General features: G+C 43.7%; 1 protein-coding gene across 6 annotated transcripts in view; it reads right to left on the bottom strand.

Moving 5' to 3' along the window:
• Window positions 1–25,926, bottom strand: part of EYS (eyes shut homolog) — a 456,551-nt gene that overhangs the window by 22,131 nt on the left and 408,494 nt on the right. For all 6 annotated transcript variants that reach the window (XM_083431300.1, XM_083431295.1, XM_083431298.1 and 3 more), the window contains 4 exons: window positions 7,193–7,365; window positions 5,425–5,607; window positions 3,058–3,224; window positions 2,183–2,327 (listed from right to left, as the gene is read on the bottom strand). In XM_083431300.1, coding sequence (XP_083287426.1) covers window positions 2,183–2,327; window positions 3,058–3,224; window positions 5,425–5,607; window positions 7,193–7,365 — 668 coding nt within the window. The remainder of the gene's footprint in view (window positions 1–2,182; window positions 2,328–3,057; window positions 3,225–5,424; window positions 5,608–7,192; window positions 7,366–25,926) is intronic.

The raw sequence follows: 25,926 nt of genomic DNA, 5'->3' as shown, positions 1-25,926 counted from the left end.
CTATGTATAGCTAACTTAGTTAAAGGTATTCATATAAATATATTTCTATGAAATTAGGAGGGCAAAGACAGTACACAGCCTCAGCCTTAATCTCATTTAGTCATGGGTGGTTCTGTAAGGCTCCAGAAAGAGCTTAATTTAAACATGCTGCAAAAGTGGCAGATGTCTGTACAGTGGTACCTCGGGTTAAGTACTTAATTCGTTCTGGAGGTCCGTTCTTAACCTGAAACTGTTCTTAACCTGAAGCACCACTTTAGCTAATGGGGCCTCCTGCTGCCGCCGTGCCGCCAGAGCACAATTTCTGTTCTCACCCTGAAGCAAAGTTCTTAACCCGAGGTACTATTTCTGGGTTAGCAGAGTCTGTAACCTGAAGCGTATGTAACCTGAATCGTATGTAACCCGAGGTACCACTGTATACGGCTGAGGTTACCAACCTTTTGGGGCCAATGGGCACATTTGCAAACCCAACAAACTGTCATGGGTACTGTGTACATGTTGCAACTGCAAACACATGCCCTAAAACTATACCTATGGATTCAGACTCACTTTACCCCCATCCCCACCAATTACCTGTATTTTGGTTTCAAAAAAACTGGTATTCTCCTATTTGCTGTTTGTTTCCCGTTCTAAATCAGAGGCACTGTAGGTTCCATTACTAGAAAGGGGGAGCACCTGGCTTTCAAAAATTGGGTTTGCAATCCTGAGCCCACATATGGAGATGCAAGATTCACTGGACTCTATGAGACTTGCTCCTGAGTAGGAAGGCAAGAGGGCCTTTCCCTTCTGCCCCATATTCATTGGATGCAGCATTGCTTACATTCTGCAGCAGTTCATCTTCCATCAAAAACGACACTATTTGTCTCACTGTCCACTGTGCAAAATTACCTAGCTTATGTAAGTTACTTTGCCATTATGTTGCTGGACCTCATTCATTTCAGTGGAAAGGAAACACAACGCAAACGGGGAGTGGTAGAAATCAATTACATATAATTTGTGGATTGAAAGCAACAACGGTGAAGACTGATCTTATTCACTGGATTGAGTTCCGCTCCAAACATGGAAGGAATAAATGAACACTGGCCATTTTCACTCCAGCTTCTGTTGTTGTTGGCATTCTCTGACATCCCTACACCTGAGCAGAGAATTGCACTGCAAACATACGCAGGTTTCAGTTTTAAGAAGCAAAAGGGAGCGTGATATGGGAGGAGTGTCTTGCTGTATACATGGCAAGTCCTGAGGATATTAGGTTATTCCCAGAACCAGTAGGTTGTCTCCTGATTACCCAACCCAGGTTCAAACCTAATGCAGATGAAGAGCTGGAAATTCTGTGGGAAACCACCTCCCAACAGTAGAATTTATCCCAATGACTTCGCCCATTCCTATAGCTCAGGATTGGGGAACCTTTGGCATTCCAGATATTGCTGGAGTCCAAGTCCCATCAGCCCCAGTCTGCTGAAGCCCCACCTGCCCAACTCTTCTACATCACATTAATTCTATAATGCCATCTATGTATATGTTTGTTTTTTTTTGCTGGTTTTGACCTTTAAAGCCCTATGTGGCCTAGGACCCACGTACCTACGGGACCGCCTCTCCTGGTATGCCCCGTGGAGTACCTTAAGGTCCACAAATGACAACATTTTGGAGGTCCCAGGTCGCAAGGTGGTTAGATTGGTCTCAACTAGGGCCAGGGCCTTTTCAGCCCTGGCCCCGACTTAGTTGAATGCTCTATCACAAGAGACTAGGGTCCTGTGGGACTTGACATCTTTCCACAGGGCCTGCAAAACAGAGCTGTTCCGCCTGGCCTTTGGTTTGGACTCAGTCTGACCCTTATGTTTCCCTCCCTTTATGGTTTTGATCTATGGGTGACTTTTAACCTGCATTTTAAATTGGTCCCCCCCCCTTATGTTTTTACTGTAATTTTACTGGTGTTAGCCACCCTGAGCCCGGCTTATTATTATTATTATTATTATTATTATTAGTGCTTCACAAAGAACAGGCAAGGCTGGCTCCTACTCCAATAAGCTTACAATTTAAAACAGACACAGGGGAACCACCGACAATGGGGCAGATAGAGGTATGGGGTGTGTGTGATAATACGTTTAATGTAAATGTGAAGAATTGCATCCAACATCAGCCATGCTCAGAGCAAATCAAATGCAATGGAAGTAAAATTGTTAGTTACCTTGAAAGCCGTTCTTAAAATTGGATCCATTTGGTAAGAGTTCTGGGATGTATTCAATGTAACCTCCTACGTAGAACTGGCTGAAGACATTGAGCCCAACCAAAGTTCCTGGAGATGTGATGGTTTTGTTTTCATGGTCGTCCACCTTTCAGACAAAAGCGGAACAAAACCAAAACGTGTTATTTGTGGAGCAAATTGAGTAGATCTCTTATCTCATCCTTACGTCCCCACAAGCTTCCAAACATGGAGAAACCACCATTAACGTGTTTTGTATTACAGTCTAAGCTTCAAATCAATGAAGGGTAGAAGGCACTGCTGCAATTGAATAGTAAATATATAAATAAGGTCTTTAAATTTCCAGGGTGGTCATTCAAAGGGCTTTTAGAGGAGTGCAAGTATGTCTGCTAATGTAGCAAGTTGTACCCCTCCCACCCCCATTTGCCACTCCAGCAGCCTTATGTATTCTTTCCCAGAGTGCTTTAGAATTTCAAGAGCAATTCGTAAGGGGCAGTGTGTGTGTGTGTGGTGGGTGGGAGAACTGCTTTTGAAATGGAGAGGGGCATTCAACAACCTTGTTGTATGAAGTCTTCAGGACACAGTACATAAATATATTTAACTCTTAGGATTCAAGACTATATATTTAAAGTTTTGTTTGTATGACAAGCTTAATAAAGGTTATATACCGTATCCTGCCCCTTGCACCAAAGGAACTCATATGTGGGTTCTTCTACTTTTATCCTCACAGCAACCTTGTGAGGTAGGTTGGGCTGGGAGGCAGGGACCAGGCTGAAGCCACCGCCAACCACCCCACCCCCAGTGAGCTTCGTTGATGCAAGGAAGAGTTTTCTAAGCATCTCTTCCAAAGGAAGCATTACCTTCATCCAGCCATCCTGAAGAAATCTGCCAAGACTGACCATGTGAATATGCCTTGTCAGATCTAGCAGCTCACTAATGATAGTGGCTGTTCCAGATCCTAGGTTGTAGCTGTACACCAGGCGGCCGTGGTGCAGGCCTAGCACTAAGAAATCATCGCCATTAAGACCTGGAGTAAGAATAACCACAAGGGGATACATTAAGGGAGTGAGTCTTGGGTTACATTACCAAAACAAAATGACAGAATGTAAGAAATGATAGCCTAGATACCAGGGAGGGATTGCGGCTAACACCATGTGCCCACCGCTTCCCAAGCCAGCGGTTGAGTGTGCACAGGATGCAGAGTAAACAGGACCAGAGTTCGGCTTCTTTTGCAAGGAGGTCATTGCAGGCTTATGGCATTTTGTAATGTTTTAGTTTAGTTATTAACATGCAGTTTGAACAGAGGTCCGACAGGCATCCAAAGTCCACTGCTTCCACTTCAGATCTCTCCAGAAAAGCAGACAGCATCTCTGTTTCTACGTTGCCCTTATGCTTAATCCCACTCAAAAACTAGTCCAGTGGCATAGTGAAACAGGAATTTGGAGACAAGATTCATGGTCTATTTTTTTTTTCCTTCCAGAGAAGGGGTGATGGCACAATCAGCTGGAGGACCAGGGTAACTGACAGGTCCTTCTTGTTCTGGCTAGTGAATGATGTTGGCTAGTGAACCAGGCTTTCAAGTTTTACCAGTTTGTTGATTAGCATAGAGGAAATCAGAACCTCTGTAAAACACAAACAGAGGCTGGATACTTCTTTCCTTTGATGGATTTCCTACTTCATGCTGGCAGATGACGCAGTAACACTGCTTTCCCAAATCATTTGCATTTTTAATTAAAAGTTCATTTGAAAAGTGCTCAGAAACTCCAACTGGCTCCAAGAGCTGCAGACAGATTGTTGACTGGGAACATACAATCCGCTTGCTAGAGCAGCTCCCACACTGGCTACCTATAAAGCCCTATACAGCTTAGGTCCAGGCTATCAGAAAAGACTATTTCCTCATGTGAAACTGCCCAGGCTCTGAGATCTTCAGGGGAGGCCCTTCTCTCAGTCCTGCCACCCTCACAGGGCCTTCTTGGTGGCAGCTCCCAGCTTTTGGAAATCTCTCCCGAGAGAAGCGAGAGACTGGCTCCCTCCTTGCTGTCCTTCTGCCGGCAGGTGATAACTTTCTTGTTCCAACAGAAACAGCTGTTTTTGAGGAAAGGGCTGGTGCTGTGCTTTTTTTATTGTAATTATCTGTATGTGATCACACACACACACACAACTCCCCATTTCTGCATTATTATTATTATTACTATTATTATTATTATTATTATTTGGAAGGCGTATCTATTAAGTTCCAAGCTTTGCTTAATCTAACCATGTCTTGGCCTCAAATTCTCAGCCACAAAGCTTGCTGACTGTTGTTTTTATAAACAAAAACAACAATGTGGGAATAGATTTTGTTCCAGGAAACATTAGAGGACTAATTTTCTTCTTTCCTCACAGCTGAGAATCAAAGGATAGCAGGTATGTCTCTCTCTCTCTCTCTCTCTCTCTCTCTCTCTCACACACACACACACACTAAGGTGGGGATTACTTCTGAGTACACATATATAGGAATGTGCAGCCAATTGTCACAGTGCAAAGCAAACTGGTCTTACTAAACTTTCTCATGTTCCTTCCATCTAGTGTTCTGATGCCCCCTGGTGGCTTTACATAGATTAGTATACAGATGAAAGCGCTAAGACATTTCCTCTACTTTAGTTCCCTACCCAACAATCACATTTTCTCATTTGCAGCATACCCTACGCAAACCCCTTTCCACAGTTAAACAGGAGGCTGCTTTATACTAGGTCAAGCCATTTATCCATCCTGCTCTGTATTGTCTAGACCTTTTTCAACCTTGGGTCCCCAGTTGTTGTTAGACTACAACTTCCATCATTCCTGATTGCTTGTCCTGCTAGCCAGAGATGATGGGAGTTGTAGTCCAACCATCTCTGGGGATTCAAGGTTGATAAAGGCTGGTCTAGACAGAGGCTACTCTAACTGGTTTCTAACTGGTAGAAGTTCTCCAGGGTGACCAGCATCCAGGGTTGTACAGGTGTGCCTTTGAGACAGAATATCTGCCTTTTCTGAAATTAAAAAGTGACTATAAGGAATTTACCGGTCAAGATCTCAAAATAAACATTATTTTCTATGTAATAAAAATATAACAAATGCTATGTGCACTTCTGTTAATGGTTCTTGAGGTGCCCAGAAATCGGAATCCATATATCTATATTCCCCCATTTACTTTGTCTTAGCCATTTGAATAACACTCCCTCCCCAGAGAAACGCATATAACTTACCTTGACCCTTCTGACCAGTGAAAAATATCAGGTTGTCTTGCAGTGAAGAGTTGTGGTTTGCTAATTGAAATTTCAGTTGGAATTCATAGTAGAGGCTGATGTTTGGAATCGCTGAATAGGCTAGGAATGAGGTGTAGCCAAAGCTATCTGTCCCACTGAAGTTAGGATACGTAATATTAATAACTGTTTGAAAAACACAGAAAAGGAAAATGCCGTTGGGGGAAGCATAGGTGGACAGCAAGCAATGGCCTAGTTCATATATACAATTTCTTAGCATCCAGAATTGAGAGCTAGGATTGGGTTCTCCACACATTTCTCCTTTGTTTTGCAAGCCAGTTTCAGCATATCAACTTCCCCTGATTAGCTTAAGCTACCATTCCCTGTGTTTTGATATCCTGGTTAGTAAACTGAAATTAAACCACAGTTCCCCATTTGGCACATAACAGGGAACTATAGGTTAAGGGCCAAATTGATGACACATTACACAAACCCAGACCCTTGTATGGCAGGTGGGAGCGTTAACCCTCTGGCCCCTGCTTTAAACTTCTCCCCCATAATCAGTGGTGGCTGATGACCACTGACACTGGCGGTGCAGAAGGCCAGGAGTCCAACAGTAGGGGGTGCTAGAGTCAATGGCAGGGAGAGGCACAGCTATTGTCAACTAATTCTAGCTCTGACCCCATCCTTCTCCCTACCGAGTTCCACAAGGGCAACACTGAAATAAAGGAGAAAGCTGCTAGCCAATGTGCCACTCCTGGTAGCATGTAAGGAAGCAGGCAAATGAGGGCGGATTAAGGGCAGTCTGAGGTTGGTGGGGCAGGGCTGCATTTGCCCTAATGGACCAACTTCCACCGCCCATAGTTGACATGCTCCTCTTTCTTTCCATACCGATACATCTCTTGTGTCTGGCTGAAACCAATTTTGAAGAGGGTTGCCTCTCCAGGTCCAATGTAAACTCCAGGTCTGTACTAAATTGATCTGCTTTAACTCACTACCCTTGCCCTGGTGCCTGCCTCATTCTTTCTCTCTTCCATGCTTAACATAGGCGAGGGTGTAATACTCACTGCAGAACTGCTTATAAGCAATGTCTAGAAAGACAGGGATTCACAGGAGCCTTTTGGTTCTCAGCCACCTTGGGCATGGTCGCACATGTTTGTAGCAGCGTTCAGGAACATCAAAAACCATGGGAACCACATCACCCTGGGTGCAGGTACACATGTGTGAAGCACCATCTCCTGGTTGATGCCTGACACTGCAAGGAGTCCCTCTCCACCACCCTTGTAAGTGTAGGGAAAGAAGTGGGGCTCTCAGTAGGTTAGGGGTCTGGCAAGAGGGCTCCAGGCTGACTTAAATGGGTCCCATTTAAAATTGGTAGCAACTTCAAACATTCTAAACAAATCCAATTCAACTGAATGAACTGGAGGGAATGTTCCCATTGTTTGTTTGTTTGTTTATTAAATATATAATGCCCCCACATCCTCCGACAGGGGCACAGGATGGAAAAGGCACAAACTGTAAACCAATTAAAACATCTAAAAAACATCAATTCCAGTACAGATGCATACTGAGGATTACAGATCCAGTGCACTAAACGGTATGTTCTTGAACATCTGAAAAGTAGGAAGCAGAGAGAAGTGATGAAGTCAATTTGCCCGGCAACAAAAATGCTTTTTTTTGGTCATTTAACACAAAGACGCTTCAGTCTATCTCTCTCTGTTCTCTCTCTCTCACTGCATTTGACTTGCTAAGTTTTGCATTCTTCTCTTACCATCGTTACAAAGGATTCCAGTTCTTCCATAGGGACAGAGGCACACGGTGTCTTGGCTGGATTTTGGAAAACATGTTGCTCCGTTTCCGCATGGGTTCTCCTCACAGGTTGAAAGCTGACATAATTTCCCAGAGTAGAGAGCAGAGCATTCACAGAACCAGTTCTCTGTATCACTGTTAAAATTTAAAAAGAAGAGAAATAGCATTTGTTAAGAAGAGGGATGTAAGAAGGTATCAATTCCCATTCCAGCCAGTGTTCATCGCATGCAGAACCATTTCCATTTGGCTGCAGTTCAGCGTCCAGCAAAGACTACATTATTCAACTCATTTATTCCCTGTGGAGGAATTTTGCATCATTAATTGCCTGATCGATCCCATTATCATTATGTTGTTCCACACCATTAATTTCAGTGCAACAGAAACACAACACAATTTTTTTTGGGGGGGGGGGTGAGTGATAAATTATGTACAGTTTGCAGAGTGAAAACAACAACAGTGAATACTGGTTGCATTTGCTGGATTAATTTCTGTTCCAGATACGGAACGAATAAGCGAATATCAGCAATTTCTGCACCCGTTTCCATTTCCACCAGAATCTGCCTCTGAAAAGGGGAGATGAAAATCTTACCCACCTTTCTACCTCATATTGCAGAATATGTCTGTCAAACCTGGTTGTTTGCTTCTGGTTCAGATTTATTTCTAAGCCTGAACCCCTTGTTCTTAAGCACAAGTCCCTGCTTTATGTTTCATACAATTCAGTTAATAAGATTCAAACCCTTGAAAAATATTCCCAGCTTTTCCATGCTGTTCATTTCCTCAGTGTGTGTAATCCTCTGAGGGCTTCTGGTCAAATATTCGTTGTGTTGTCTCAGCAAAATGCATGAAACAACCGCTGTGCCTTCAAGGCCAAAAGCAAGTGTGAGGGAGAAGAGGGGAATGTTTCTATAGCTATGTCTCCAGTTGCATATCAGCAGTAATGGAAGTGATTCTGAATTGGAGCTTCCAAAGGAGTTGCAAACACCCCATACATTTAAAGAACATTACTTCCACAAAGTGTAGTTTCAAAAGTGTGCTGGGAATTGTAGCTTGGTTAGGGGATAAGCTACAGTTCCTAGGATGGGTGGGAAGCCATGTGCTATAAATGCAGAGAGTGGATGATTGCGCTAGTTCTGTGGAACGCTTACTCCACAATAAAATTACTTAAGTGTTTAAGATCCTACATGACTCTTGTTTTTGCTGCCACAGAATAACATGGCTGCCCCTCTGGAAATCGAATCACAGCAGTCAACATTCCTCCTGTAACACCATCTGATATAACCAGATATTATGGCAACGTGGTGTTTTCAGAAGCAGCCACACAATTCTTTCCTACTTTCTCCTATGCTACAATATCACATTGGGAGTTTCTCTGACACCCACACCACTTGTCTCTCTGTTGTGGGGACAGAGAAACTCACAATGCAATGATGTCTCATCACATGTTGGCCATAGCGATACGGGAACCAGAGACTGGGGCCTGCGCCCTCGCCTTTCTTCCTCTGGTGTGCCAATGAGAATGTCAGAAACATTTGCTTCTGCTTTTAAACCAACCAGAGTTTCCTGTTACATCCAAACTTGGAGAAACTCTGATTAGTACAAACCAGTGCTGTGCAGAACCTTCATTTTTTTTATTTTACTTTTTGTTGACTATATGAAGCAAGATGGGGAGGAAAGTGAGCATGCATAGAAACAGGGCACAGACAGGAGGGTTGCACTAACCACTTTACTACAGTAGTTGAAGGGTCTGGTGCATATTTCTTTTCACTTAAAACTTTTGGAAAAGCCCAATGCTCGCTTTGTAGCAACATTGTGTGGCCACATAATCAAAGCAGAAAGCAACCCCAGTCTGGAAGACGCTCTTCAGAGAGCACAGCACTGTTGCAAGCAGGCATGGGGCTTTTCTAGAGTTTTAAGTCCTCTCTGCTCACCCTAAGATAAGCTAGTCTGGTGCCTGCCAAATACCACATAGTGAGCTTCATTACTGAGTGGGTATTCGAACCTTGGTCTTCTTGGTCCTTGTCTGACATTCTAACCACACTAGTGCTATGACTTACACGAGTGAGAGAAGTGAAGGTCATGGCCATTTTCTGTTCCCTAGCATTTGGCACCCAAAAGACAGATTACTTCTGAAAATGGATAACGATGAGCTCTCACACTGGCTCTGGGAAACAGTGAAAGGCACTACAGTGGTGCCCCGCAAGACGAATGCCTCGCAAGATGGAAAACCCGCAAGACGAAAGGGTTTTCTATTTGCAGAGGCGCTTCGCAAGACGAATTTCCCTATGGGCTTGCTTTGCAAGACGAAAATTGACGAAAATTTTTGAGGTTTTTTTCCGCTCCAAAACCCCTTTTTCTGAAGCGCTAAGCTGCTAAAAGCATTTTAGCAGCAAAACCGCTAATCCCTTAAGCCTTTAATAGGCGTTAATAGCCCTTAAACTGTCAATAGCGCTAATAGCGCTAATCCGCTAATGGGCTTGCTTCGCAAGACGAAAAAACTGCAAGACGAAAAGACTCGCGGAACGGATTCTTTTCGTCTTGCGAGGCACCACTGTATATGTATAGTACTTCTGTTGAGGGACCAACACTAGCTGCCTATTAGACTTCGATCTAGTTTTAAGGTCCTGCTACTTACAACTCTGGATCAGGTTACCTGAAAGACTGACTTCCTCCCCTTCTCCTTTTAATGCCCTGATAAAAAGGACCCCTGACCATTGGGTCCAGTCGTGGCCAACCCTGGGGTTGCGGCGCTCATCTCGCTTTATTGGCCGAAGGAGCCGGCGTACAGCTTCCGGGTCATGTGGCCAGCATGACTAAGCCGCTTCTGGTGAACCAGAGCAGCGCACGGAAACGCCATTTACTTTCCCGCTGGAGCAGTACCTATTTATCTACTTGCACTTTGACATGCTTTCAAACTGCTAGGTTGGCAGGAGCAGGGACCGAGCAACGGGAGCTCACCCCGTCATGGGGATTCGAACCGCCGACCTTCTGCAAGTCCTAGGCTCTGTGGTTTAACCCACAGCGCCACCCGCATCCCAACAATGCCCTGATAATGACCACTAAAAAAAAAAATAGAACCCACTTAGTCTTGTCCCAGCCTGATGATTATCAGCTTGTGCTAGCTTAGGGGCAGGCTGTTTCACTAGAAGCACCAATGCCACAGAACACACACTGCTAAAATACAATAAGTCCCATCTTCATTGGCATTCCCCCAGCTTTTGAAGCCACGTCAAGGCATGATCTCTTGACCCGAGTCTCCTGTTTTTAATTGTGTTTAATTACTTCAATGGTATTGCTCTATTGTATATTTTAATAATAGATGTTTATATTTTAATGTTTGTGAATTTTTTATACTTTCTAAACCACCTTTAAGAAGTGCCATTTTTTCTATAAAAATAGGTGCTGGAACTCACCATGAACACCTCCCTTGTTCTCTTATAATGACAATGGCGCCCACCTGAGAGGTGCTGGAACAGAGTTCCAGCGAATTTTGGCTGAAAAAAGTCCTGTTTTTAGGTCTATTTTAGCCCTGCGTGGGTTGACTTGAGGGGTGGGGCCTGAATCAAGGTAACAGATCAGGAGTAACTAACATGGTGCTTTCCAGATGTGGTTTTTTTACCTCCAAATCCAATTACCTTTGGCCTCCTAGGTAGGACTAATGGGAGTTGTCATTCAGCAACACCTGGAGGGCACCACGTTGGCAGCCCCTGGTTTAGCTGATAAAAGCTAAGGAAGAGAGTCTTAAAGAGAGTCTGCTACATAGACAATGAAACAAAACACCTAACCAGATAATAAGGAGAAAAAGCTCCAGAGCCATGGAAGCTGTATTTATTAGCAAGAGAAAATGAGTACCCCTTCCTGACACTCCTTGTGCCTAACAGTTCATTAGTGTATTTCAAAGGAGCCCACCCACAGTTTCAAGGCGCAGAGAATCTCAGCTGGGAAGCCTTCCAGAATGAATCCGCTTGAATAATGCCTCCAGACAGCTTTTAAAAGAGAAATGGCTATCAGCTGCAATAATACATTTCTTATGAATAGCCTTTTGTGTGTATAGAGGTACCGCTGGAGAGGAGAGCCAGAAAGAGGAATGTAAATGGGTATGTACCACCGAACACCCTGTCTTTTCAATCATTTTGATAACTGCGGCATGCCACTCATCTGATCACATGGGCACCAGTCTCTCAATGGCTAGTCATTAAGCGCACGATCTCAGAAATTCATTGGCACTATCCCCGCTGAATGGGATGGCGCGGTGTTTTTGCACAGCTCCCACTCATTTTAATGGGGCTTCTGGTGGGAAACTTCTCAATGGCTTCTGTTCGAAGCATTGCAAGTGGGGGGAAGTAAGCCCCTTTGAACTAAGAGGGCATTGCATCTGATAAATCATTCATGGGATTAGGCTGCAAATATTTATTTCTGCATTTGAAAGTTAAGTTGTGAGCGCTTGGGGAAATAGCTATTCCCTCTCAAAAACAAACACTTGCAGTTCAAATATTCCTTTGCTTTCTTTTCACAGGACGCCGTGCTGGGGCTCCTTAGTTATTTCCCCCTGATGGTTTTGGTTTTATTTTTATTATTTCCCTTAGTCTGTCATAATCGGACGTGCCAAGTGTTACTGCCAGTTACTGAAGGAGGGAGAGGCGAGAGGGGGAGTGTGGGCATCGCGAAAGGAGCATCAGTTGGCACCAGAACTACATCACGCTCCCTGCACCTGGCCTGTCTTCCCCTCGCTGGTCAGGAGCAATGCCCTGCCTGTGCTGCCCTGCTACCTACTACTGGCTGGAATTAGAAATCAGTACTACTGGGAAGTGGGTGGCACTGTGGGTTAAACCACAGAGCCTAGGGCTTGCCGATCAGAAGGTCGGCGGTTCGAATCCCCGCGATGGGGTGAGCTCCCATTGCTCAGTCCCTGCTCCTGCCCACCTAGCAGTTCGAAAGCACATCAAAGTGCAAGTAGATAAATAGGTACCGCTCTGGCGGGAAGGTAAACGGCGTTTCCGTGTGCTGCTCTGGTTCGCCAGAAGCGGCTTAGTCATGCTGGCCACATGACCTAGAAGCTGTATGCTGCCTCCCTCGGCCAATAAAGCGAGATGAGCGTTGCAACCCCAGAGTCGGCCACGACTGGACCTAATGGTCAGGGGTCCCTTTACCTTTACCTTTACTACTGAACTGGAGGGCCGGGAAGTTCTGTTGCATGCATGGAAGTCTGTGACTGTAGCATTCACCAAGAAAAATTAAGCAAGTTGCAGCATTCTGAACATAAATACATGGGGACATATGAGAAAGAGGAAGGTCAATTAATAGCACATTGCAAAAGTTCTACTGTTTGAAACTGAAGGTAAAGTACTAAGCCTTAGTTGGAGGTCATGCTGCTACAGATGCAGAAGAAAGCAATTACTCTGTCCCTTCATATTTCCCCTTTTCTGTACATAATCCTTCTCTGTTATTTGGGCTGTCCAGTCTTGTAGGCTGACCTTTTGCTTTCCTTGATGATTCAGCTCTGCATTTTGTGTATTTCCTCGGTGATGACTATAAATTATGAAAGTTATAAAAAGCCCCTAAAAGTGTGAAATCTAATGCTATAAAACTCAATGCTGACATTTTTCAAAAGGCAGTAAGTGTGATTTTGAGGGTTTGGAAGCACTGGAAATTAACCTAACCAGATGATATGCCAGATGAAATGGATTCGCAGTGTTAACAGGGGGAGAAAAGCCTGCCTCACAGCCTGACCTTTACCGTTGATACAAAAGGTCACTTGCTCTCCATTTTTCCAAATGGGCTGGGGTTAAAGAGACCCTATGGGACTAGACTTTGTTAGATTAGGCATTTAAGACATTAGATTAAATAGGAGCTTGCTCTCTCATCATAACATGGTGAAAGATTCTTCAGAATATGACCTTACTTGATGAGATCATCTCTGTAAGACATGTTAAACTTGGATTTTATCAGAGGGTGCATATTTAGGAAGAAGAGCTCACTAGGCAAAAATGACACACACATTTCATATAATGATAAAACGGTAGAGTTGCAAGGCACCCCCAGGGATCATCTAGTCCAACCCCCTGTAATGCAGGAATCTCAGCTAAAGCATCCATGACAAATGGCCATCCAACCCCTGCTTACAAACCTCCAAGGAAGGAGAGTTCACAAACTCCTGAGGGAGTCCGTTCCACTATTGAACAGCTCTTACAAAGTTCTTCCTGTGCTTAGTTGTAATTTCCTTTCTTGTTACCTCCAGGAACAGGCATGAGAAGGTAAGAAGAGCTCTGCTGAATCAGGCTACAGACTTACCTCCTCCAGCATTCTGTTCTCACAGTGGCCAAATGGATCCCTATGAGATGGCTCTGAATACTAGCCTCTGGGGAGCACTAGTGGGAGAGTGCTGCTGTGCTCATCTCCTGCCTGTGGACATCTGGTTGGCCACTGTGAGTTAGCAAAGGAAGGACTAGATGTGTCACTGGTCTGATCCAATAGGGCTCTTACATGAGTTGGCAACAGACACAACAAATACCTGGAGCAATGGACTAAGACAGGCATAGGCAAACTTGGACCTCCAGCTGTTTTGGGACTACAACTCCCATCATCCCTAGCTAACAGGACCAGTGGTCAGGGATGATGGGAATTGTAGTCCTAAAACATCTGGAGGGCCGAGTTTGCCTTTGCCTGGACTAAGAGAAGGCCCATATATGGGAACAGAGGAAGTTTCTGAAAGAATGAACACATGCAAAAACACACAGCATGCATTTGCTAACCTCACACAGTGCTGATAGCTAGCAAAGAAGCAAGACAGAGGTACTGTACTGTTAGAATGTAGGAGCCTGTCTTATACCAGACTATTCGTCCATCTAGCCCAACATGATCTACTCTGACTGGCAGTGCAGCCCTTCCCTCCTATATGGTCCACTCTTTAAACTGGAGATGCCAGGATTGAACCTGAGATCTGTATGTGCTCTACCACTGAGCTGTGGTCTCTTTTTCGCACATATACATTTCTTTTTTCCTATGGTCATCTCTAGAAAGAGATCAGAATGGGATGAATGTATCTGTCCTGGGAAATGATAGTCTCTCTCATGCCTTCTTCAAATACTAAAAATACTATTCTCTGCCTCTAGCACAGACCAATGCATTAGATCTAGGTAAAACACAACAGCACATTGGCCAGGAAAATTAACCGTTTCCTGGTTAAAGCAGCTGTCAGCTCTAAGATTGACTAGGGCCAAGTGCAGGGTGTATTTTTTATATTAATATCATGGATGGTTTATTTGTGGATTAGCATAGCGTGCCACAGAAGGAGCACTATTTGCTTGCATAAATGTCTAAGGACAGGTAGGATTGTGGGGGTGGGGGGGGGAAAGAAGAGTGTTGTTTACTAGACCTTATTAATTTGTTTTCCTCCCCAGAAGCACAGAGAATATGCTCTGATAGGTTTGTAAGTGGAAGTAATTAATATCATGCATTGCATACTGAACAGGTGCCTGCAGCTTTATCATTGCGGAGTTTCCTGGGCCTGCAATTTGTCCCTTCTGCTTACACTGGCAGCCATCCAAAGAAGCTGTTCTTTGCGCAGAAATAAGACTGCCATGTGTAGAAAAGGGTGCGTGGAATGTCATGCGCAGCGACCGGCATACTAAGCTGGTGGCAATACAGGAGAAAACCCGCAGCTCCACACTGAGTAGGGCAAGTTAATCTTTAGCCATGTGGAAACTTGCACACTGCCCATTTCGAAGGCAGGTATAATTATTTACAGGCACCATGTACGGAGTGATGGATCAGTGCAATTATCTTTTCTTTTTAACCAGCAGAAAAGTCAACAAGGGACTTCAAATTCATCTCTTATGTGTAATCTTTTCAAATTTGTCTGACAAAAAAATAGAGGGGGAAACGTAATCAAAATCATGAAAGGACCTGCTGAAAGAAATGGAAAACAGGTTTCGTTGGTTTAATTGTTTTTAAAAGGAAACATCTTGGCCTAGTTTGCAAGTGCTTCTTCACAAGATGCGTAATTAATTTGTGGAAGTTGCTGCTGCAAGGTGACTCATGGGAATGGAGAGGCTTTTCTTTCCCTCTGTTAGCGACATTTGGAGGCGCGTGCCAATCCTTTTGAAGCCCAAAGAGCACTTGTCACACACAATGGGGGAGGGCATGAGCAAACTTAGGGGAACCCCAAAGTTTGCAGAACTTTTAAAAAGCGGAGGAAGCCACTAACAGGGCCACCCTAATGTATCATGTAGCATTTGTTCTAGGTACTTTGCATTGTGAGGGCTTGCTCCTGAAATGTGGCTTATAAACACTTCGGATGAATGTAAGGACTGGGTGTTGTAAGTGGCCATGGAATTACAAGTGTTTGTTAGCAGGAAAGAAGCAGGAAACTGGGGAAGGAGGACACAGTGGGTGGCTAGAACTCTGAACCAGAGTACTTCGCAATGCAAGATTTTGTCGTGATTCGCACTAGTCAATGGCCATCACTCATGGAAGCTGTAATGAATGAGAACACTTGATATAAGTTGCTGGAGAGCAATAGCAGAAGAGAGCTGTTGCCTTCATGATTTGCTCATGGACTTGCCCTCCTTAGTATATTGTTTTTCAGGTTTTCATAATATCCCACATATTGAACTAAGTACAGAATATTTTCATAGTCCTGACTCTTGCTCCTTATCTCAGTCTGCAGTGACCATCAGTTGCTTCAGACATATCTTTTTGCCCAGGCTTTCCCTGACCCATAAGGTCAGATTCTGATTTTTTTTTTGTTTGAATTCCTATTTTTAACACTTTACTGGTTTCATGTTGTATTTTTGTTTCAATGAAACTTCAATGATTGTTTATATGTTGTACGCCACTTAAGAGATATTTTAAAATGGCAAATGGTTTATAAATGGTTTTTAAAGAAGTAATAAATAGACAGTGCCTCTTCCCATTTCCTTTTTATGTTATTAAAACCTGCTTTTACCTGTGGGCAGTTTGGCCATTGTAAACCTTTGCTCCAATTCATCAAGGCTCATTTTAAAACCCCAGGTCTTCTTTTATTTTTTAAATTGGAATCAGTTTAAAAGAGGGAAAAGATGGAGCTCATAAGATATGTTGTCCGTAGTGTTAAAATGAAAGCCAGCTCTGTTTTTTGAGGACTTGGCTGTAATCCTCTTCTTCTTGCTGCACCCAGATCTTGGTAACAACAATACAGCTAATGAGCCAAGCTCTCCTTTCAGCTATAGCTATGCACCCTACAGACAGGAGTCAATAATATTTGAAACGGAAGCTGCTGGACTGATGGGATCACAGATTTGGCCTGCTTTCTCCTTAATATATGGAGTGTTTTCATTCTTTGTACATGTCGCTTGAGCTTATCAGGGATGGAAAGCTCAACTAGTTCAAACGCTTCCTTGCTACTACCTTCACACAGGGCCAAGAGGTGACTGTCAAAATGAATCCCAATTAGAAGATACCTTAATCTGCACAAGGCGTACCTTCAGGGAGCCTGCGAGTGCACACATAGGAAAAACCAAGGGGGGGGGGAGTTCAAGCTAATATATATCCAATAACCTTTATTCAGGGTCAGCTTTAATCATTTTACGACGCTCCCTGCCAGAACAAAATACAAAGGCACACAAACTTTCCTAAAGAACAAGCAAGGAAACTTAACATGCTTTCCTTTTTTTTAAAAAAAGGACAACAGCAACAGTAAGTTGGTTTTCCTGCACATCTTGTCATGTTCACTTAGCCACTGTAGTCCATACATTGATAGCCTTGAGACTAGATTGCTGCACTGTGCTCTATGGGAGACTGTCCTTGGCCCTGATACGGAATCTCTAGCTGGTGCAGAATGCAGTGGCTGGACTTGGGAGCAAACAGCCAGTAGCCTGTAAGACCTCTGCACTAGCTGCCCATATACTACCAGGATAGGTTTAAAGGTCTTGTGTTGTTACACAAAGCCCTGAACAACTTGGGCCCTTACATCCCAGCTTGATCACTTAGAGCATCCAGAGGAGTGTTGTTAGTTGTGTTACGAAGGCCCGAATGACATCACCTCTCAGACGTTGAGTATTTAGTGTCACTGGTCCCATGCTGTGGAAGACTCTTCCAGTCAAGATGCTTTGAGCCTTCAGACCTTTTTATGCAAACAGAACTATGCAGTCTTGAATCATATGCATCTTGAATTGGGGGAGTGGGGACACCATTTGCTATTTCCACAGGCAGACCCTGGGTTGTTCCTCTTGCTTCTTTGCACCTTCTCTACCTGAGCAGCTTGCCACCCAGGGAATTACTAAGTGCCATTAATTTCAGTGGTGCCAAATTCAGCAGAATCCAGTTTTTAAAATCAAGTGTTTCTGCTTAGCTTTGTTGCTAGATGGTGTTGTTCTCTATCATGGCAATTCTCACAAGAATCAGTTTAATCACATCCATTAGCAGATTAAGTTGATAAACATCTAGAAGAGCCCTCCTGTTTTCTTCCCTTAAGTGTCAGTAGCAACACCAGGGTTTTAGATTCAGTGTTAAAATTGGAGGTGTAAATAGCTGCTGCTTTCAAGACTGTGAAATGCATTATTCTTTGAGATAAATATCTGCCATTACATTTCCAAATAGCAAAGCTGAAAGACAAACGAAGCCCGCCACCAAAACATGCGAAGTCTTGCTCAGTATGCCAGTTTAGCTTTCTTACGTTAGACTCATTTCGGTTTGACAAAATTTCAGCGATATGTAATTCTGTTCTAAAGGCAACATGATTTCGAAAGAATATGAAAATTGCAATATGTGCCATTTTTTATTTTGTTCTTTGCAGAAGGAGTGATGTTTATAGCTACTTGGATTGCACAACATATTAACATTCAGGCGTTGGGAGGGGGGGGGGAAGCAATCTCCTGGGTTTTCAAATCTAGGCCAGTGTTAAAATCCCAGTCATAGCCGAAGGATCTCAAATTGGTTAATAGTGCATTTTCCCCTCTAGTGATATTGAAGTGTAGTGGTTAGAGTTCTGGATTGGGACCAGAGAGACTGAGGTTTACATCTATACTCAGCCATTTCCTTGGAGGAAAGGCAGAATATAAATGTAGTGAATAAAATATATAACCACCCCTAAGATTAATTATAGTCAGTTTCATGTTGCTAATGGCTTGACTACTGATGTCCAATAAATCCACATTAAAAGGATAACTAGAACTGAAATAGAATTATATAACTGAACTGTAAAAAGTCAAAGTACACAAAGACAGGTTTTCACTTAAGTTAGGCCTGCACAATACCTGGCTCTCCAAGCTATACATAGCTCACCAGCCATATATTTTGACCTACCAAGTACAACACCCATCTCCTTTTTACAGTCCCAGCAGGCTGTTATTTTACCTGCCACAGCACCATGGCTGGTGGGTTACAAGTTGTACAGGCCTGATTTAAGTCCAGTCTCTCATCCAAACTTTTTGAACCTAAATGCCGTATTAATGTACCACAGCTCCCAATTTTTTCTGCCAGAAGAAGATCCAGTGCTTGGGTGGGAGATTTCATGTGCTGGATTTCTAGGGCATATTTATCACACCAATATGATGGATATCCTGGGATATCCAAGGCCTAGTTATCTCTATGGCAAAATTAGGTGCTCTGGTTTTGGTGTTCCATTGCGCCAGAAGCAGCTTAGTCATGCTGGCCACATGAACTGGAAAAACTGTCTGCAGACAAATGCCGGCTCCCTCGCCCTGTAAAGCGAGATGAGAGCCGCAACCCCAGAGTCGTCTGTGACTGGACTTAACTGTCAGGGGTCCTTTACCTTTACCTTTTTAATTCATCATCTCAGAACTGTGTGACATCAATCGGTTGTGTAACAACAACAACAACAACAATTTATGCCCCACCCATCTGACTGGGTTGCCTCAGCCACTCTGGGCTGCTTCCAGCATAATGTAAAAACACAACTAAACATCAAGCATTAAAAACCTCCTGATAGAGGGCTGCCTTCAGATGTCTTCAGAGAGTCATGTAATTGGTTGTCTCTTTGACATCTGATAGAAAGGTGTTCCACAGACTGAGAAGACCCTCTGCCTGGTTCCTTGTAACTTCACTTCTTGCAGTAAGGGAACACTGTCAGAAGGCCATTGGAGCTAGACCTGGTATAGACCAGGCCTCAAGAAATAAGAGAACATCCAGAAAGGGAAGGATAGAGGAAAGGAAAGCGCTGAAAGGAAAATATGGAACATTTTCACCTATGGAAGAAGCCTAGGTAAGAAGACCAGATTAGAAGGACCAAAGGTTTCTCATACTGGCAAAACAGAGCCTCCTCACAAGGATCTCATTATAAGGCAGGAAGGCATACATGGGGCATACATGGGGTCATAGTACAAGAAATGCAGACCCAAGACGTTTGTGTGCTAAAAAATGAGGTGACTTTTCTTTGGAACAATAAATTGTTTCCTCAGGGTTAAAAATATTCTAGGGAAGGAATTGTTCCAACAAAAGGCATTGCAGCTACACTACAGCCTACAAATTGCTCCCTAAGTCCTATTTACAGAACGGTTGTAAGAACTCAAAGCGTGCAGAGCATATTACAAATGTCTAGTGAGTGCTGTTTGTTATAAGGGTGCATTCAGCTACTTCGAGTTTTGCTATCAGTAGACGAAGCAAATGTTAAAGTTCTAGGCAGCCTAGTCAAGTGGCTTCATCCATCAGGTTTCAAAATTGTTTTATGACAATTTGTAATGTTTATGGTTCTGGCAACTGCCTCTAATGTAAACGCTGTAGCCATAAGGATAAAATAATGCCCTCGCACTAATACAGTAAATCAAAACTACACATGGAGTTTAGCTCTTAGATTTTTGCTCCTTTCATTTAAAGATATCTTAATGGACTCTACTGCAATAAGCCACTGTACATTTGCAATAATGTATTGTTGATTTTTAACACAAGCTCAAAGGCTTTATTGAAATAATATTATACAGTATTACTGTATATGCTTTAAAACAATGGTGTAATGTAAGTTAGAAGCAACATAATAATCTGCAGGATCTTAACATTATACTACTATTATACGGTAAATTGCCTGGCTTGTTTTTCTTCTTATTATATTATATCATCCAAACAGTTCTCTACCAGGGCAATAGAATAATAATGTAAAAATCTGAGCATTCACCCTCTCTCTTACACACTGACCACAGATGTAATGAAGTACCAGTTTATTATTTATTTTCAATGCAGTTTATTCTTTACATAAGCAGCGACCAAGGATAATGGCTCTGCATGACATTCTCTTTTTAATATGATTTTTCCTCCTGCAATATACATTAAGAGCTAGCTAAAGCTTTGCTCTGAGCCACAGTAGTGGAGTGGTTAATGACTTGGATTAGGACCTTGGAGGCACGGGTTCAAATCCCCATTCAATAATAAAAGTCGATGGGTGACTCTGAGGCAGTCAATTTCTCTTGACCAAACCTAACTCACGTGGTTGCTATGAGGATAAAATGAGGAGCAGAATATGTCTGCCACAATGAGCTCATTGGAGGAAAGGTACAGATATTAATGGAATAAATAACTCAGTTGAAAAACTTCTGCTTTACTTTAGAACTCAGATTCAAGCACCTTTTCATGCAGCAAAACAGTCCAGTTTTGCCACCAAGATTACCCTCAAAGGGGAGCCTCAGCCAAAGCTTCCTGGCAAGCACATTAGTATGACATGTGGTTTCAAGCACTATTGCCACATTCACATTTACAGTTTTAGGTGTAATATCCAAGCATTATAAGGCTTACTCCTAAAAATATACTTACATTGGAATTGGAATCCAGTGCACATTGCTGTTTGATTTACGCGGCATAGACGAGAAGTGAAACTGCTAGCTTTCTGAAAGCATCCACTCCCTCTCAGACAGTGTGCAAGAGATAACCTAAAATCAATGTCTTGCCACTAGAGGCAACCAGAACCTTGGACAGCACCACCCCAGATGGACTGAAGAAAATATTAATACAGTGGTGCCCCGCAAGACGAATGCCTCGCAAGACGGAAAACCCGCTAGACGAAAGGGTTTTCCGTTTTGGAGGTGCTTCGCAAAACGAATTTCCTATGGGCTTGCTTCGCAAGACGAAAATGTCTTGCGAGTTCCTGTGGGGTTTTTTTCCTCCCCCCCCCCCTTTCCCAAGCCGCTAAGCCGCTTAACAGCTGATCCGCTAAGCCGCTAATAGCGCTAATCCGCTAAACTGCTAATGGGCTTGCTTCGCAAGACGAAAAAAACTGCAAGACGAAGAGACTCGCGGAACGGATTCTTTTCGTCTTGCGAGGCACCACTGTATTTTGCTGTTTGGAAAACTAGCGACCAGTGAGGAAAAATACTGGATTCAGAATAGACATGCCTCTTAATGTAGTACAATCCCAAGAATAAGAGCTGTCTACAAAAGAAAATACAGGTGTCAGTTCTTAAGAGATCCTCAAAGCAGCATCCAAGCTGCTACAGACCTGCATTTCTAACACAGCACCCCCCTCCGACTCCATCACGACATATCATTTTTTAAATCTGAGGAGAGGTGCAAAACTTGTTTTCATATACAGTGGAACCTCGGATTATGTACTGCCCTCCTTACGAATGCTTCGGGTAACGAGCTCCACTAACCCGGAAGTAGATGCCCCTACTTGCAGACTTTGCCCTGGGATGTGAGTGGAAATTGTGTGCTGGTGGCACGGCAGCAGTGAGAGGCCCCATTAGTGAAAGCGTGCCTCATGTTAAGAACAGTTTCAGGTTAAGAACGGATCTCCGGAACGAATTAAGTTCATAACCAGAGGTGCCACTGTAATATAGTATGTGTGTCAGGGGGAAGGTCAATTTCTTTTTAAAGTCCCACCCCCCCAAAAAAACAAACCAGCATTTTAGTAAACATCTGTCGATCTCTATCCAAGATGTTTTGCCTAATTTACACATTTTTACTAGCAAATTTTCTGCAATATAATGTGTTTTTACTGTATTATTATTATTTGGACACTTTCCCCTAATATAATGTACACATTTGGTTGGAAGAATGCCACACAAAATGAGCAGCATGAATTTCAAAGGAAGTATGAATTACGTAGGCTCATATTAAAGGTAAAGGTACCCCTGCCTGTACGGGCCAGTCTTGCCAGACTCTAGGGTTGTGCGCTCATCTCACTCTATAGGCCGGGAGCCAGCGCTGTCCGGAGACACTTCCGGGTCACGTGGCCAGCGTGACAAGCTGCATCTCATATTAGGTAGGCTCAAACCAAACCACATTTTGCTGCCATCCTTAGCTAGAGAAGAGGCCTGGACCTGTTCACCATGAATGAAGGAGGCTTTAGAAGGGGCTTACCTATCTTTGGAAAAGCTTGGACATAAAACTGGGCAGAAAAAGAGGAGTGGTATGACCCAATGTATTCTAGCTGGCAGACTGGTGTTCCTTTCCTTTTTCAGATACACATTCCATCTGATTTCCCTGTTGGCCTCTTGCTATTGATCAGATTCCCATAATGACTGGCATTTGTACCAAAGTGCACTAGATGGCAGCAAAACCCACATATACCTTCAACCATCAAGTTAAAGCACAGATGGAGATTTTGTTTGACAGATCTGTGGGACTATGTGGGAAGAAAAACTCAGTGACATAAAATTCTGTTCTTTCGTTTACATTGTGGTGGTTGGGGGAAAAGTCTCCCCCCTTTTTCTTTTAAATGTGGAGCCTGCCAATTATTCTAGGGAAATATTTCCACGGCAGCCTGCCACCAGGCCTGAATTGCTCCAGTATCTCCTCTGATAGCTTAGGTGTAATTACAGGGGCAGAGGGAATCAAATGCAGTTTCTTTTCCTAACTCATGAAAGCTCTCAGGATCGGTGGGGGGAAATGCAATAACATCACTAATGGCACTAAAAAGTGTTTTTTTCCCTCTTGAAGTCACTTGACAGGGTTGTATGTCGAGTGAACAGATGTGAGAGTAGGATACAAGAAAACATAATCAAGACTGCCTTAGGGTAGCGCAATGAATGCATTTGAAGCAGATTCCCCAGCTGTCCTTCTGAAACGGCGTGGCCAAGAGCTGATGGTGAAAAGCTATCAAAGATGATCTTGTGGACGCTGAGCTTGCCTCAGGCTCTCCACTATCCCTGCTCCCTCGGACAGCTGCTAGGTCTAAGCTTAGTGACTTAGACCGTCTCCCTCATTTGTAGCCTCCACCTTCCTGCCTTCCACGGTCCTGAAGAGTGTGACCGTATTCCTGCCAGGCTTCTTATGCTCATGCAGCTTTGTGAACCACCCAGTCCACACTGCCCCAACATGTGACACAGCCTGCCCCATGAATAGGTAGGGGTCAGAGATGGAACCAGGTGATATGAACTAGGAGGGAACGGATGTCCCCTGAATGTGCATCTGTCCATAAAATAAAATTGCCACCTATACATGCCATTTGACAGGAGATTAAATGATGGCAGCAATAAAGAAAAGCGTTTTGTAACCCAATTAATCCATCGATTCTTATTCTGCATGACATGCTATTCATATGAATAGGGCAGAATTCTGCATTGATGTTTGAATATGAAGATGAGAAATCTCTCCGTTTCCCATACTTCCTTCAGTTAAATTGTGGACTGTGAAAGGGAGGGAGGGAGGGAGGGAGGGAGGGAGGAAGGAAGGAAGGAATGAAGGGAGGAAGGAAGGAAGGAAGGAAGGAAGGTTGGTTGAGAACAGAAACCTTGAGCTCACCAAGGCAGTTTCCATAGTCCTGGAATGGCATGAATCAAAAGTTGGCATACAGCTGAATAATCTCTTGATTTCATTCATATGGCCTAATTTCAAGCATAAATGAAGCTAATGGATTAAAGACAGGGCTAATGAGGAGTTGAACTGCTCTCATTGAGCTAGACAGAGAGGCAAGGACATTGGAGATGAAGTCGTGATATCCATTTCCAGAGTTTTCCTTTGGCTCCCCATATGTGACTGAAGTACATTGAAATGAATCACCTTTTTGTGTGTGTGTCAAACAGAAAACCTGAATGTTAGACAAGCAATGGAAATGTACCACTGAAGTAATGAACCATAAGAACAAGAGCTGGTTTTTACTAAAATTTCCCAAGTGGTGTAAAATTACTCATGGGGGACAAAGAATTCTCATTACCTCTTAAATACCAATAAAAATCCTCAAGCCAGGCTTATTATTGCAGAACTTCTTATTAAAGGAATGGGCCATGCCTCTCTACAATTCTTCTTCAGTTTAAGCTGATTCCATTCCTCCAGATTCACTGTGGACACATAGCTGAGTCTGGGAGATAATGGACCCTGCTAAGCTAAGGAGCTTGCCCTTTGGAGTGTGGGAGTGGAATGATTGCTATATGAAAACAGCAAAGCTGTCTGTAACTGTACGAGTGCATGTCTGGAATGATAAAAGTAGCTGGGAGGCTTTGAGCTCACTATCTGCTGCTTGAGACACCAAGAAGGATTCCAGAATACCTGTTTCCCCAGCTTGTAAATCCTCAAGACATCCCAAGATTATCTGAACCCACTTCTGAGATTTTATCTGCAATGGCTTTGCATTGGTGCCAGTCTTCCTTGCTTTGCCTCCCCCTCTAACAGACTTACCAAGTTGTTAGACAGTGGTGGAAGATGAGCAAGAGAGGACTATCTCTTGGGTGTTTTTGCCAAAACTCTGACCATTCATGCCTGCAGCACTGGCTCAGAACCAACACTACCAAAACAAACCTTGGGAACCTTACTTTCTCTGTGCTCATTTCTTGAGGAAGAAGAAAACTAAATTCCCTGTTGGCTGCAGAGTTCCTGTTGGCTACAGAGGCTTGAAGTTTAACCAAGGGGCCTTCATTTCAGACAATCTATGGGGGAAATGTGGGGAAGGGGATGAGGAAAGCTGGCATTTGGGAAGGTTAGTACTGGCAGAGAAGCCTTCCTAGGCGGAATTTTCTTAGCTGGAAAGCAGCAGCAGCAACCCCCCCCCCGAGTTTTCTCGGATAGTTCTTCACAAAAAAGCTGATAAAAAGTGAATTACAAGAAAAATAATTGTCACAAGAAGAAGCCTGAAGCTGAGGGGAGGCAACACTGTATGCCACCCTAAATGCCTTGGGAAGGGTGATGTCATGGACTGGCTGGACACAGAGGAGTCGTGGGGGAAACTAGCTGAGGAACTGCTGGGGCAAGAAGGCTCAGGGCCTGAGGATTGGTGGTGGGACAATGAGTGGTTAAAGGAAGAAGAAGGAGAAGATCTGGAGGTGGTGGTGTTGGAAGCTGAAGAGGTAACAGGGTTTAGTGAGAAGTGAAAAGGGAGAGTCTGTGGCAGAGAGAATTGCAGAAGCAGAAGCAGGAGAGGAGGCCAAGAGGCAGAGGTGAAGAAGTCAAGATGTCCTCCTGCTGTGACAAGCTCTCCTCCCCCAGGACCAAGAGAGGTATGAAGTGGGAAGAGCAAAGGCAGCCACGCAAGCGTAGTCTCAGATTGCTTGGGAAAGACCTGGGAGAGCAGGAAACTTAGGCAGCTGTGGGAAGGCAGGGACCTTCTGTCTCTGCAACTGCCTCATAGGGGCAAGACCATGACGAAGAGTTGTGGTGCTCATTAGGCTTGACACTCCTGAGCAGATCCTGATTCATGGAATCATTTCTACTGATCAGTTACATTCAATGTGGGACATTAATTTTATATACAGTATAAGGTTGGGGGAGATGAAAGGGGGAGAGGGGTTTTTGCATCAGTATTACTTGGCAGTGAGAGAGATTGGTGGGGGCAGAGCATGG

Source organism: Podarcis tiliguerta, assembly GCF_965153285.1.
Source record: "Podarcis tiliguerta genome assembly, chromosome: 3".
Taxonomy (NCBI): Eukaryota; Metazoa; Chordata; class Lepidosauria; order Squamata; family Lacertidae; genus Podarcis; species Podarcis tiliguerta.
Note: the sequence above shows the minus strand (reverse complement) of the source record. Positions and strands in the feature narration are given on the sequence as shown.